Genomic DNA, 14,265 nt, shown 5'->3' on the forward strand with positions numbered 1-14,265 from the left:
CCCGGGGGCGGGAGGAGCGCGTGGAGCGGGCGGCCGCGTCCGGACTGGGGAGCGACCCCTCCTGTGCCACCCCCTCCAGAGCCACAGCTCCCGGAAAGCTGCGGCCAAGTTTCCGCGCCGTCTCCCCCGCCCCTACCGTGAGTGGCGGGGGGGGCGGCGGGGGGGGAGTGCTGCCCAGGCGGAACCTTCGCGCTGCGCCCCCTGCTGGAGGAGCGGGGAAAGGGCGGGGCGGGGTCTAACGTGGAGCCTGCGCACTAGGCAGAAGCCGAGCCCTCCGTGTTCCTTGTGGGTTGTGGGATGACCCTCCTGGAGGCGGTCATTGGGCTATTTAAATTAAGACAGGTGGCCGTAGAAAGAATCTGAACTTCAAGTCTTTACTCCACACCTGACAAATGAGAAATTGAACTTAAAGTTGTTTGCTTCTTAACACTGTGGGAGAAAAAGGGAAATTTTTCCCCCACTCCCTAGTGTTTTAAACTCCTAGTTAAGTCAGGACCAAGGACAGGAATGTGAATGCTGCAGATTGTTGCATCCTGATTAGATCCCAGAAAGGCTTGAGACACTTAGGCCTCGAGCTCTTCTTCCAGGCCCTTTGACCCTTCTGAAAACAAAACACTTCCCCCTTTTTTTGCTTTGAACACAAGTTCCTTTTCTGGAAATTGAATATGTACTTAAGATTCCCCTGCTCAGCGCACTGCACCACAGGTGGGCACCACCAGCATCGAGCCCTGACCACAGAAACCTTGAGCTTCAAGCCCTGGCCTGAGGAGTCCTCGCTCCTCCCAGGGAAGAGCAATGCAGTTCCCAGTCATTTCCACTTTCCTAGTCTCAAAGTTCCGCTGGAAGAACTTTGAAAAAAAGAACCTCTCTCCCAAAGAAGGAAGTTCCCTGCCCTAATTTGCTAATTCTGAGCCTCAGCTTTGGGAGCATGCAGGCCCTGGTGTCTCAATAAGTACTCACTTCCGCCTTAGATACCCCACCTGGCTCTTCTGCAAACTCTTGACTGATTAGGGAATTAAGCTTATCAAACAGTCCTGTAAGAGGGGAAAAAATATCCTTGTCTGCAATTCAATGGCCTGTATCTAAGATTGATTGCGGAGTCAAAATTATCATTTCCTATCAGTAGAATTTCCGTTCGTCAATTCCCACCTAGAAAGAGTTAAAATGTCTAAAGAAAACATATAGACAAAGCTCTTAGATAATTGTCAAAACTTCCCATCCCTAGTGGGTCCACCCTTAGTTGCAGGCTCTCCTTTCCTCTCCCTTGGGCTATTGAAACCTTTTCCTCACTCATTTCCCTGCCACCTCCAATCCATGCTGCCACCAGACCAGTGTTCCTAAAGTATAGGTCTGACAGCATAAAGCAAAACAAAACAAAACAAAAAACTTTAAACGCTCCCCATTGCCTCCTGAATGAAATTAACAGTTATGATCTAACTCCAAACTACCTTGCAGTTTTATACTATTCCAGTACATATATCCTATGCTGGGTGACTCACCAACTCACAAAATACCACAATTCTTTCTTTTTTCATCACTATTACTCAGAGCATTCCCTCTGCCTAAAGAGTGCTACTAAAGTCCAATCCATTTTTTTATACTCAACTCAAATATTGTCCTCCTTACCAGACAGTCCTCCTCTAAATTTCCGTAATCATCTATTTCTCACCTGCCACACATTAATTTATGCTATATTGTCTTATCGACTTTGGTCTTCCACAGTACTTAGCACACTGTAGACATGCAAGGGTACTTTTTCCCCTCGTAGTCAAATCCTAGATTTTATGGAGTATAGGTTAAGAAATTAACCCTTGGAGCTGTGTATGAACCTGTAGGTCATCTTCACAATGTACATCATCATTGTACATCTCTGGCTTGGTTTAAGGCTTCCAATTTGCATTATGTTCAGTATGGTCTGTATAGAATGGAATTGTAAAATTGGCACTCTGTTTCTGCTGCAGTAAGCCATATTTCTTTTTTTTATTATTATTTATTTATTTATTTACTTACTTACTTATTTTTGGCTGCATTGGGTCTTTGTTGTTGCGCGCGGACTTTAGATGCGGCGAGCAGGGGCTACTCTTCGTTGTGGTGTGCGAGCTTCTCATTGCAGTGGCTTCTCTTGTTGCGGAGCACAGGCTCTAGGCGCGTAGGCTTCAGTAGTTGTGGCATGTGGGCTCAGTAGTTGTGACTCGCGGGCACTAGAGCGCAGGCTCTGTAGTTGTGGCACACGGACTTAGTTGCTCCACGGCATGTGGGATCTTCCCGGACCAGGGCTTGAACCCGTGGCCCCTGCTTTGGCAGGCAGATTCTTAACCACTGCACCACCAGGGAAGTCCCCATATTTCTTTTAATATATGATGACCTATATTTGTCTCACATTTGAATGAAGTAGAGAGGGTGACGCTTCTCTCCTCTGTATCTCTTTAAAACCCCCAGAAAGGGTCCTATTCAAAGGAAGACAGAGTTCTGCTGAAATGATCGTTCCTGTTTTCATTTATGAACTGAGGTTAATGAAGAAAGAAAGAAAGATTGACCTTTCTTTCACGATCTTCACTTGGCTTGTTTTCAAAATGTGCTGGAGATTGAATTGTTGATCACAATGTCATTCTCATTCCTGGATTATTCTAGAGCTGGCTCAGTTTGTATCACATCATGTGACCTGTGGCAATTTTCTTATTCCATTTCACCTTCGCCCCAAACCACATCCTCTCTGCACCTGAAAGTCGGTTGACTGAATATATTTGAAAAGTAAATGCTCTTCTGAGACACGATATGTTGTTTATACTCTGTAATTTCTGTCCTCAATATGGGACTCCGTGCATCAGCACAACAGAGACACTAATTATTCTATTCAAAAGTCCTCAAACAGGCTTCTGGATGAAGGGAGGGACCAGGACAGGAACCTCTACTGCATTCCTACTCAGGGAGAGAGGGTTCTGGGGGGAGGGGGAGGGGAATAAATGAAAAACATGCTTCAAGATTAGAAGAAAAATCTCCAATTTGGGAGATGTGCACAAGGTTATCTGACACTGAGGTACAAGAAGAGTAAGCAACGGGAAGGACAAGGCCAGTTCTTCTCTTTACTCTGTAAAATGTCCCCCGGGTCAGAGAGGTACCCTGCAGCCACGAAGGTGACAAACACATATCGTCAGCCTCTGCCTGAATCTGTCTGCTCCCTAGAGGAAGGATTTTTTCCCCCAGATCTCATGGCTGTTTCTTCAGATCTGTTCCTGACAACAGGCAATTGACCAAAAATGACCAAAAAATGTTGAGGAAGACAGAGATAGAAATATCTAAAGAAAGAGTCAGCAGTTCCCTTAATCCGCAAGGGGAAAAGCCCTGAAGTTTCTGCTGTTTTCATTCTAGCCAGTATGGTGTCCAGAGATCCCAGTGACAGACAGACAACAAGGCTCCCAATAGCACAGGGCTGGAGAGAGGGGGTGGGGGACGAGGGCTGCTGACCAGGGCAAACCACTCGTCATTGTCCCTTCCCCAGATTTATTTTTCCAACTCTTCATGACTCCAGCAAGAAGCATCCCTAAGGGGGGGTACCCCCCCCCCCGCAACATTGCTCAGTAAATAATTTAAATAGAAAAACGCAGGACTCAGTAGAAGGTCAAGTAAGTCCGCTAGAGGGAGCCCCAACCAACTCAGTACGGCAGGGAGCCAAGCAAGGTATTTTCTCAGCACCTGTCTGCAAGTCAACCACAGACCGGAATACAGGAAAAGAGGCAATACATTAAGTCACAATGAGAGAAGACAGTCCTGTAAATACCCAGGGAAAATCCAGGCCTTTCAAGATTTACAAAATCAAAGATTTCTTTTTTATTTTTTGGCCGCACGCTGTGGCTTGCAGGATCTTATTTCCCCAACCAAGGACTGAACCCGTGACCCTTGCAGTGGAAGCGCAGAGTTCTAACCACTGGACAGCCAGGGAATTCCCCAAAATCAAAGATTTAAAGACCAGGAAACTGAGGCTGAGCAAGTTTAAATGGCTTGCTCAAGTTTACATATCCGGACGGAGCGGATAAGAACTCACAGCTCCTATCTCTAACCAGTGACCTTTCTTCTCCATTTGCATCTCTCTATGTCAACACCCTGGGGTCCTGGGTCTACCTCTCCTTTGCGTCTCATTTCTCTGAAAGGGGAAACTCTCTCAACCACCTTCTTCTGCACTTCTTTCCTTCATACACCACAGAGTGCCTTCCTGAAGGAGAGCTTCAATTTTAAACCTAATAATGTCATTTTGTTGATGAGACCTTGGGATGTGTAAATTGCCCAAAATGGCTACTGTCAGTCCTTTTCCTCTGTATCAGCACAACAGCATTATTTCAGATGTGTAAATCTGTAATTTGTAAGTCTCCAAATTGCAGGCTGTGCTACAGAGCAGTGAATCATAGATGATCGGCTCCAAAGCCCTTTCTCCTCAAACTACACTTAGGATTTGGGGATAAGGAGAGTATTGGCCCTCTGAGACCTTGGTATTTTAAGCTTTATATTTAGTCCCTTCTACCTTCCTATGAACACCATGTTTCCCAGTTGCCAGGACAACATGCAGCCTCCAGAAACCCAACCTTCCAGTTCTCAGTCCCGCCCCCGACGGAAATTTGCCACTCTGGATTGGTTCCCAGACCCCAGTCTCCTCCTCTGGCTCCTAGATCATTGGGCCTTTTCTCTGCCCCTCCTCGTGAGTGGGTCACACCACAGGGAGACACAACAGAGGCAAGAGAAGGTCTTGCAGGAAGGAAGAGGCAGGGTAAGGATGATGGGAAGAGGAAAGGGACCAGGTACTGAGCTTTGTTTTCTCTGAAAGAGGGTTGAGAGGAATGATTTCTGTACTTAGAACCTGACCGGTAGAGAGAAACAACTCCATCCTTCCCAGTGGCCTCAGCCTTGCCTAAGTTTCCAAGGAAACCAAGAACAGAAGCTTCTGAAAAGTATAAGAAACAGAGTTGGAGACTAGAACACTAATTCTCCTGGGACTCCTGGTTCAGTCTAGGGGTCAGGAAAGCAGCTCCATGTCCAGACCTAAATATGAGTCCCCTCTCTCCCCCAGGACAGCAAGGAAATATGACCTAAGACCAAAGAAAAAGGGACAAAAGCTGGGACACAGAAGAAGAAAAGGAATGCAGCTGTTGGTGAGTCAGGCTGGGTGGAGGTGAGCGCCCCCTGCCTCTCCACGTTCTGGCTCAGAGACCGAGCAGAGGTCCTCCAGAGAGAATTCAGCCCTCTGCATGATAAGACGGAGCTGTCTTGACCCTCCTCCTTCATATCTGCATCTAGGTTCCATGGAGCTGGGGAAGTGGGGAAATCAACACCCATGCCCATCTGAACCCCCTCTGGCTCTGTGCCTTCCTTATGTATTCATTACACATCTTTTGAGTACCTGCCATGTGCTGGGCAGTGAACTCATTAAACTTTGCCATCAGAGATCCCTCATTTAGTGGTCCTGAGATCTGCAAAAAAAAAAGTCCAGGGTGTGGGATGAGGATGGGAGGGGAGTAGGTAAGGCTGAGATCCTGACAAGCTGAGGCTCTGCCATCTTGCCAGGGCAGATGTGGAGACTGAATCCATGCACAGGCTGGCACTGCTGGAAAAGGAGCTGCTCCAAGACCACTTGGGTAAGAAGGGTGGAAGTTCTGGGGGCAATAGAGGTGGGACAATGGGCATTTCTGTATCCCTGGGAGCTTGAAGGGTTGGAGCTATGGTGGAGGGCTGAGCTGATCTCTAACCATCCCCTAGTGGAAAAAGATTGTCAAGAGTTGGGGTTGTGAGGAAACGGTGGGCAGTAAGGGTTGATAAAGGCAGCTATTTTTTTCTTAATTTTTTGTCCACACCACGTGGAATGACGGTTCCCTGACCAGGTATCGAACCCTCACCCCCTTCAGTAGAAGCACGGAGTTCCAATCGCTGGACTGGCAGGGAAGTCCCAAGGCAGCTATTTTTCATAGCCAGAACACAGAGGGAGTTTGCGCTTCTTAATAACGAAGAGCCTGTAGGATTCTAGGGGGGAAATAAAACAAACACCAGAATGACAATGAGAGGCTGGCAGCCTGCTGCCAGGTTTCCAAAGGTGGGCAGAGTCCATCAAGGCCATGGGGGCTGATTTAGTGGGGTCCCCAGCCAGTCCTGAGGGCTGCTCTGGGACTGTTCACAGCTCTGTGGAGGGATGAGGCCCGCTGAGCCAAGGCTTCTGAAGACCAGCTGAAGCAGAGGATACAAGAACTGGAGGCTGAACTGGAGGGGGCCCGGAGTGAAGGGAAGGCCATATATGCAGGTGTGCAGTTGATGAAGCAGGTGGGCAGGAGACAGGGGCCTGGAAGAGGACACCCAAGGGGGCCAGAGGATGCTGGGTAGGGAGACAAGGAGGACTCCCATCTGCCATGCCTAGTCTCAGCCTTCCCAGCACACACAAGAATCCTGAAGGAACCAAACAAAGGCCTCTGGGATCTTGGGCAGGGACCTTCCACGATGGCCCATGCCACGCGCTTGATGCTGTGTGGGTTACAAAACGCAGCCACAGCCTTTATCTCATTCATCCCGTGGGACTGAGTGGGGAGAAGGGCCTGAATCCCCATCCTGAGTGGCAGGGGGAAGGGGACCTTGTTTCCTAGCTCCTTCCCCAGCTTCTCAGAATCACCACAAGAAGAACCAAAAGGCCTTTATGCACCTGCCCCACTGGACCAAGCAGAGCCCTCCCCACTCACAACTTCCCATCCTTTCTCCATCGCTCTGTCCCCACCTGGGTCCCTGGCCACCCACCGTCCCCACCACAGAGATGAGTCTTCAGCGCTGCACCCTGCAGGAGGCGATGGAGACCCACAGCAGGCAGCTGGCGGAGGAAGTGAGGGGCCTTCGGGAGCAGTTAGGTCGGCTTCCCCACCCTCGAAGCCCTTTCTCTCGGAGGATCACTGCTGCTGTCCAGACTGAAGAGGTGGATTTAGGATGGTTCTTCTCTAGAAGACTGCAATCTAAGCTCTCATACTGCTTTCCCCACTGACTTTCCCACCATTGAGAATTGCAGCAGACAGTTCAGGATGGCAAAAAAAAAAAAAAAATCTTAAGTTATAAGAAGAAGACCTAAGTCTCTCACCCCATTTCCCTCTCTCAATGGTGTCTCCAAATCCAGTTCTAACTCCCAACCACCGCCATGTCTCCCATAAGCAAAACATATTCCTGGGCTTCCCAGTGGCGCAGTGGTTGAGAATCTGCCTGCCAATGCAGGGGACACGGGTTCGAGCCCTGGTCTGGGAAGATCCCACATGCCGCGGAGCAACTAGGCCCGTGAGCCACAACTACTGAGCCTGCGTGTCTGGAGCCTGTGCTCCGCAACAAGAGAGGCCAGCACATCGCGATGAAGAGTGGCCCCCGCTTGCCGCAACTAGAGAAAGCCCTTGCACAGAAACAAAGACCCAACACAGCCAAAAATAAAATAATAAATAAATAATAAATTAATTTTTTAAAAAAAACAGTACAAATAATTTTTTTAAAAAAACAAAACATATTCCCGCTTAGTTTGGCTGATTTTTATAATGAAACCAAGCTTAAATGAAACTGTTTAACTTACTTATTTCCTTATCTTCAAGGCCTAATGCATGGTAGGTCCTAAATAACTATTTGCTAACAAATGAGTGAGCTTCTAAATAAGCATATACATGTATGTGTGTGTATATATATATATATATATATATATATATATATATATATATATATATATATATATATATGAGCTTTTGCTCTCTTCCCTCTTGGTAACAGGATACAGTTGAAAAATTTTAGCATGGTGCACAGATTTTCCACAATTTTGGCCTCAAATTTTCTTATCCTAAAATAGCTTTAGTTTAGCTATAGATATCCAAGAGCTGCTTATCTGCCATGCAGGCCCTGAGCCCCTTTCCTAATCTTTGCCTTATCTCAAATTTAAATGCAGTCAGCATTTATGAAGCACTTCCTGCATACTAGGTGCTTTCCCATACATTATCACATTTAACTCTCACGGCAAGCCTGTGAAGTATGGGTCATTTTCTCTATAAAGATGAAGAAACTGAGTCTCAGAGAGAGATATGTCAGGCATTACACAAGTAGTAAATGACAACCAGATTTGGGACCCAGATCTCTTGTCCCAAGCCCACTCTCTCTACTCTACCTTAATGGTATATTTCAGCTCTTTATAGGAACTATGGGAAAGTTGATGGCTCTGGGGAAGTCTGGAATGATCCCACTCAAGTTCTGCTCTTTGGGTACCTTTGGAGACTCTGTTCAAGGGTAGAGTGTCACCACCCTGTCCTCTTTCATCCTTCTGCCCCCGTCCCCAGAGATGTGCCACAGGGAGGCTGCGGCTACACAGAGAGAGGCCGTGCAGGCCCTTGGAGAGTAGGACTGAACTCTGGCTCAGCTTCGGGCCCACGTGGCAGACATGGAGCCCAAATATGAGGAAATCTTACATGTAAGCCCTACCCTCTGAAGGCCAGCCATCCCGATGCCCAGCACCCCCCCAAAATCCCAGCTAGTGTGACAATGACAGACCAGGGGGAAAGGAAAAGAAACATCTCCATAGGAGACTCTGCTCTATCTTAAGGGGATACAACCATGCCTGCCCACTAAGAGTAAGAGCTCTGAGAAAACACTGGCTAGGAAAGCTTACAGACCAACCTGGGACACCCCTCCTCCAGCCCTCTCCCTTCCTGAGATCTGAAGCTTGGTGTCTGCAGGACAGCCTGGACTGGCTCTCGGCCAAACTGAGAGCCGTCAAGCCTCAGTGGGATGGGGCTGTGCTGAGACTCCACGCCCGGCACAAGGAGCAGCTCCGCCAGTTTGGACTCAACCCCCTGGATCTTTGACTGTGAGCCTCTAGTCTCTGGGGCCCTCTGAGGCCCCAGCAATAAAGCTGTCTGGATGTAGAACTCAACAGGACTGTGGGCTGTGATTTTTGGCAGAGATGAGTGCCCCTCATGGGAACATCTCAGTTCTGGGCTGACCCATTACCCTGAAGACTGAATAAGAAGAGAGAAATTTGACAAGGTCTCAACTTCTCTCCTAGAGAAACTGGGTCCCACCCCTTGAGCCTGAGGCCCTTTTGGTCACCCTACCTCCACCAACACCAACAAAGGCAGCCAGATTTGTGGGGAAAGGCCATTTCTATAATAGACCAACAGTGTGACCAGGCACCAGCTCCCACAATCCTAAGGTGCCCACAGAGGGAAGGTGCAGCCGATCTCCAAATTCCTGCAATATACCCAACAGTCCTGGAGTCATGCTTAGGGCAAATTCCAGGTGGCTTCAATCCTAGCCGGCCCCACAGCCCACCGGGAAAGGGAAAACTCTCTGTTTCTCCTCTATTTTACTACAACGTTCTCAGTTCTACTTCATTTCTGGTGAAACGTGGAGGAGGGAGGTTTCCCACACCAAGTAATTCTCCGTAGACACAATTTAACTTTTGTGTTACAATTTAACTCAATTCCGACACTTTCTACTTGGAGGTACCATCAGATCCCGCAGGTTAAGGGCTCTGTCCCACAGACTGCCCTCGACCTCAAATACCAATCTCGAGTCCAGGTTGTCACTTGTGCCTCTGACCTACTAGCTATCACTCAGAGGTTCCCACAACCCCCTCCTTGGGTTCAAACATTTGCTAGAGCGATTGAACTCAGGGAAACAGTTTACTTACTAGATTACCAGTTTATTATAAAGAACACAACTCAGGAACAGCCAGAGGGAAGAGATACACCGGCGAGGTATGAGCATGGAAGCTGCATGCCCTCTCCAGGTGCGCCACCCTCCCAGCACCTCCACGTGTTCAGCAATGCGGAAAGCTCTCTGAAACTGTCCTTTTGGGTTTCTATGGAGGCTTCATTATGTAGGCATGATCCATCGATCCACTGAACACTGGTGATTAACTCAACCTCCAGCCCCTCTCCCCTCCCAGGAGGTTGAGGGTAGGGGTGGGGGGTGGGCACTGAAAGTTCCAACCCTCTAATCACATGACTGGTTGCCCTGGAAACCTGTGCCCCATTCTCAGGTGCTTGTCAAGAGTCATCTCATTAACAAAACTAGGTGTAGTTGAAAGGGGCTTATTGTCAAAAACAGAAGACAGCTTTATCTGTCTTACTACTTAGGAAATTCCAAGGATTTTAGGAGCTCTGTGCCAGGAAAGGGTATGAAGGCCAAACATATATTTCTTGTTATAAATCACAAAATCATACCACTCATCTCAGGCAGATCATCATCCTTGGCGCACAGCTCCCAAAGATCCCACATGACTTCCTTTGGAATCAAAGGGGAGGCTCCCTCGTGGGCCCACCTGAGGCCTCTGGGCACACCCTCCTCCAGGAGGTGGGCCCATGGGAAGGGAGGGAGGCCAAGGACTATCCTGTGATTGGAGGTAACCGGAGTCCTAGAGCTGCAGCTTCTAGTTTAAAGAGAGCATCTCAGCTCCCACCACCTCAGGCTGGAGAGTGGAGACAGGAAAGCTTGGGCAGATCTGTGCCAGGCATAGGGGGTGCTACAGTAGATCTGAGGCTACAGCCCGGTCCTAAGCAGAGAAAGAAGGGAAGAGGTCATTCAGAGACGAGAAGAGTTCCCTTTCCCTGCGCCCTCCCCCCTCACTGGGATGCCCAGGAATGGGGCTTCTTCCCTGGGTCCTTCTGTCCCCACCTACCATGGCCTAAAGTCCCAACCTGAGTGGCCCACACTGCTCCACGCTGCAGCCTCCCGCTCTGCCCTCTTCTCTGGCTACCCTCTGTCCTCTTCTGGCAGCTCACAATCCATCCGCCTCTCCTTCCTCACCTCTCCAGACCCTGGGGGAATCCAGGCTTCCAAGCCCTGCTGAGATCTGCCCGCCAGCTTCAGGCATAGGGGTGGCTCTGCCTCAGCCAGCTGCTGAAGTCTTTCCAGGTCATTCTCTCCGCCCATGGGATACCCGTTCACCTCCAGAATCACATCTCCCATTTGCAGTCCTGCCCGGGCAGCTGAGCCTCCTAGGGTCACCTGGTGGAATGGGGGGATGTAGAGCTTGGAACACCACGGAAAAGTCTGCTGGGTGTACTGAGGCTCTGGGAGGGAAGCAGAGGAAGACTTGTCAAGAGGCAAATGATTAAGAAGATCCAAGGTCCCTGGGGCATCAGTCACCTGGGAGATGAAGAGATGAGGCCCACTGGCCACACAGCTGAGTCGGAAACCATAGCCACCGCCAGGCCCAGGGTACAGGACGCACTGGCGGAAGCCGCAGGGGACGGTTGTGTCTTCAACTGGTGGGTCCTTGGTCTCAACCAGAGAGGCTGAGCCGGTATCCTGGGGAGAGTCGGGAGCCTCTGTGCTCTCCAAGAAGAGAAGTGGGGACAAGCGAACCTGGAAAAGAGGAAGATAGGACAAACCCTGCTGCTTCTCCCCCCACCCAAGCCCTGCTCTCTTCCTGCCCCCTCTCCAGCCCCCGCCCCTCAGCTCGCACCATGTTGAAGAAGCGGTCAGCCTCAGGGTCAACGACAATGAGCGAGACGCAGGAGCCCTGCGCCCGGATCTTGGACACTGTCTCTTCATGGCCCAGCCCTTCCACGCTCTCCCCAGCCACAGCCACCAGCCGGTCCCCAGCCTGCATCCCGGCCTTCTCCGCTGGCAGTCCTGGGTCCACCTCCCACAGGAACTGACCTGGGATGCAGACATCCTCACTGCTCCTTCCCACTGACCCCCAGTGCCGGCCCAGGCCACTGTATGCACACCGGGGGGCTGACCCGGGGCTGCACAGGAGGAGGAGGCCCGGGATGGGGTTCAGCCAGGGCCACCAGTTGTGTGCACTGAGAGGTGTATATATACACTTGTGTGCCCACCCCAAGGCCCACCTTCCAGCCCCGCCCCCAGGGCTCCCACTCACCGAGCCGACCGTCAAGGCCCTTCTCCTCTCGGAGCATGAACCCGAAGCCCTGGGGCCCTTTCTCTAGATGCAGACAGCGGGGCTTGGTGGGCAGTGCCCAGCCCTCTGCCAGGGTTGCAGCCAGGGGCATTCCCAGCTGGCGACACTGTTCCTCCACCTCTGGCCCTGCCACCAGCAGGGTCACCTGCTTGCCACTCTGCCAAAGCTGTGGGGACACAGCAGGGCATCGGCATCAACCTCCTGGGTAGGGAGGGCAGAGGCAGGCACCTCCTCACAGCCCCTCTTCCCAGGCCCAGGAATGAGGCACTAGGGAAGGGAGGGGAGGGCCTAGCACAGAGTGTAAAGGGAAGGATGGTGACAGAGGTACAAGATCGGATCAGGCGATTAGGCGCGTCGAGGAGTCGTCTGCTTCCCGAGGCAGGGACCAGGCCCAGAGGGGTGAGGACGGATGGGAAACAGGCAGCCGTACCTTCTTGCTGAGTTGGTTATGCGTGAACTTCTCCACGCTGACCCCATTCACTTCTAGCAGTCGGGCCCCAGGGGGCACTCCTGCCCGCTCAGCTGCTCCTCCAGTGCTCAGCACTAACCAGAAAGGACCCCGATGTCCTGGAAGCCCAAACAGCAAGATTCTGCCTGCTGCCTGCCCAGAACAGGGCTGAGATCCCCCTCCTGACCCCTCCCGAGCTCTAAGCTCACCTTGGGTGATACTGAAGCCAAAGCCACCCTCGTCTTTCACTACGTGGCACAGCCGAGGCCGGACCCCTCGGCCGAGAGTGGGACAGAGGTGGGCATCGTTCCCCTGCTGAGCTAGGGCCACCTCATGCACGTGCTGCGCCAAAACCGTCAGCAATACCCGAGGACCGCTGGCCCGGATGCGGCGTATCACCTGAACGGTGGGCACACAGAGCGGGCTTGGGCTGGCCCCTCTTGCCAGCTTCCCCTCCCTGGAAGCTACACTTTTCACCATGGGAACCAGCTCTCTGGAGGGTTTCACGCAACCATTTGGACCTGGGCATCCCTAAATTCTGGGAGATGGGGGAGGTTGAGGCTTGGGTCCTGCCCCCATATACCCAGGGAGGTGACCAACCGGCTTCTGTCTCCCTGAGGTGCTATAGAATGTTCTGCTGTAACACAGGGGTCCCAGCCCAACCTCACCACTGAATAGTCTTCATGTTCTACGACATGGTTGTTCACCCCCAGGATCCGATCTCCTTCCCGAAGACCCTGGCGCTGGGCAGAGGCGCCTGGCTCCACCCTGCACACCACATGCCCAGCCCTGCCCCACTGCTGCTGCAAGTGAAAGCCAAAACTCCTGCCCTCCTCTCTGTTCAGCAGATAGAAGCGAGGTCGTTCCAGGCTCCAGAGATCTGGAAGGGGAGGTGGGCAGCAGAAAAGGGGGAGGAGAGGGGACATGACCCAAGTACCAGTCACCTTGTGTCTGGCAGACCCTGCCCCTGTGATAGAACACCAGACAGGCTTCTGCCCAGTTTGGTATTGGGGAGCGGGGCTGAACACGGCCCAGGCAGAGTGGGGGGGACAGAAGGAAATGCCTGGCCCCCTTCCACCTCCACGCGGTTACTCCCACCAAGGCTGTTATCAGAGGGAGACAGAGTGAGTGGTTACCAAGGAGACGGGAAGCTGTGTGGAGCCCTGGTGGCTCTGGGGAAAGGAAACGGTTGCCCCAAGTGGTGGGGGGTTACCAGAGGGCTCGTGGTCTTCAGCCAGGGAGAGCACAGGATTATCAATGCCCAGTTTGGGGTTAAACTCAAACTTCCTGCAAGGAAGCAAGTCAAGCAGGTAGGAGAAAACTGACATCCCGACTTGGGTCCCAGGCTCGCCTTGAGGTGCTAACGGCAGCTGAAGAGCTTCCCCACCTTCAATCCCTCCTCCCCTTGCCCCAATCCTTCACAGCACGGCACTTACGGGGCCAAGGAAGCTGTGTCCTGAAGATCTGCTGGGAAAAGAAGGGGTGAGGGGAGGAGAGGCATATTCTGCCCCCCGAGACTCCTCTTCCACGGTCATTAACTGAAAGGACTTCGGGGAACCCCCAAATTCAGGACTCGCTCCAAAAGGGTCTTCCCTTCCCCTTCCTTCCCCTCCCCGGCCAAGGCCTGATATGCGCAGAAATCTGAGCGTATCAGTACAGGGCGTGGACCAGGAAGGCAGACACATCCACCCACTCACCTCTCCCCTCCTGACTTCCAGTCTATTTGCCTCAGGGCTCCAAGCCCCAGTACCAAGTGTGTCCTGGTCCCAAAGCCTTCCAATCTGCCCTCTGCCCTAAAGTCCCCCCCAGAGGATTTCTCCTGGCCTCTTACCTGCAGCTGCCTCCATGGTTGGATCAGCGAGCCAGGCTCAGTGTAGGGACAAGGTCCATCGAAACCAGCTGACCCTCC

The 14,265-nt window shown here is 51.6% G+C and overlaps 2 protein-coding genes across 3 annotated transcripts; one reads left to right on the forward strand and one right to left on the reverse strand.

Annotated features, from left to right (window-relative positions):
* The first annotated feature begins 21 nt into the window (after positions 1 to 21).
* Positions 22 to 8,911, forward strand: DRC12 (dynein regulatory complex subunit 12 homolog). The gene is given in 7 exon segments (XM_082478020.1): positions 22 to 137; positions 5,060 to 5,161; positions 5,554 to 5,624; positions 8,319 to 8,377; positions 8,379 to 8,385; positions 8,388 to 8,449; positions 8,715 to 8,911. Coding segments are annotated over 6 exon segments (360 nt in total). The 5' UTR covers positions 22 to 137; positions 5,060 to 5,129; the 3' UTR covers positions 8,844 to 8,911.
* A 750-nt stretch (positions 8,912 to 9,661) lies between these two features.
* NHERF4 (NHERF family PDZ scaffold protein 4) lies at positions 9,662 to 14,234 on the reverse strand. 2 transcript variants are annotated; one of them, XM_082478019.1, is made up of 11 exons: positions 14,188 to 14,234; positions 13,793 to 13,820; positions 13,570 to 13,643; positions 13,025 to 13,236; positions 12,566 to 12,755; positions 12,339 to 12,475; positions 11,870 to 12,074; positions 11,450 to 11,646; positions 11,131 to 11,349; positions 10,789 to 10,989; positions 9,662 to 10,534 (listed from the first exon to the last, which is right to left on the reverse strand). In XM_082478019.1, the coding sequence occupies exons 1-11, from the start codon at positions 14,201 to 14,203 to the stop codon at positions 10,505 to 10,507; spliced, it is 1,509 nt and encodes a 502-aa protein (XP_082334145.1). In that variant the 5' UTR covers positions 14,204 to 14,234; the 3' UTR covers positions 9,662 to 10,504. The 2 variants fall into 2 exon arrangements, with proteins under 2 accessions (XP_082334145.1, XP_082334144.1); XM_082478018.1 differs by lacking the exon at positions 14,188 to 14,234 and having other exon boundaries at positions 13,793 to 13,963.
* Between the last annotated feature and the right edge of the window lie 31 nt (positions 14,235 to 14,265).

Source organism: Balaenoptera physalus, assembly GCF_965194825.1.
Source record: "Balaenoptera physalus genome assembly, chromosome: 10".
Lineage (NCBI taxonomy): Eukaryota > Metazoa > Chordata > Mammalia > Artiodactyla > Balaenopteridae > Balaenoptera > Balaenoptera physalus.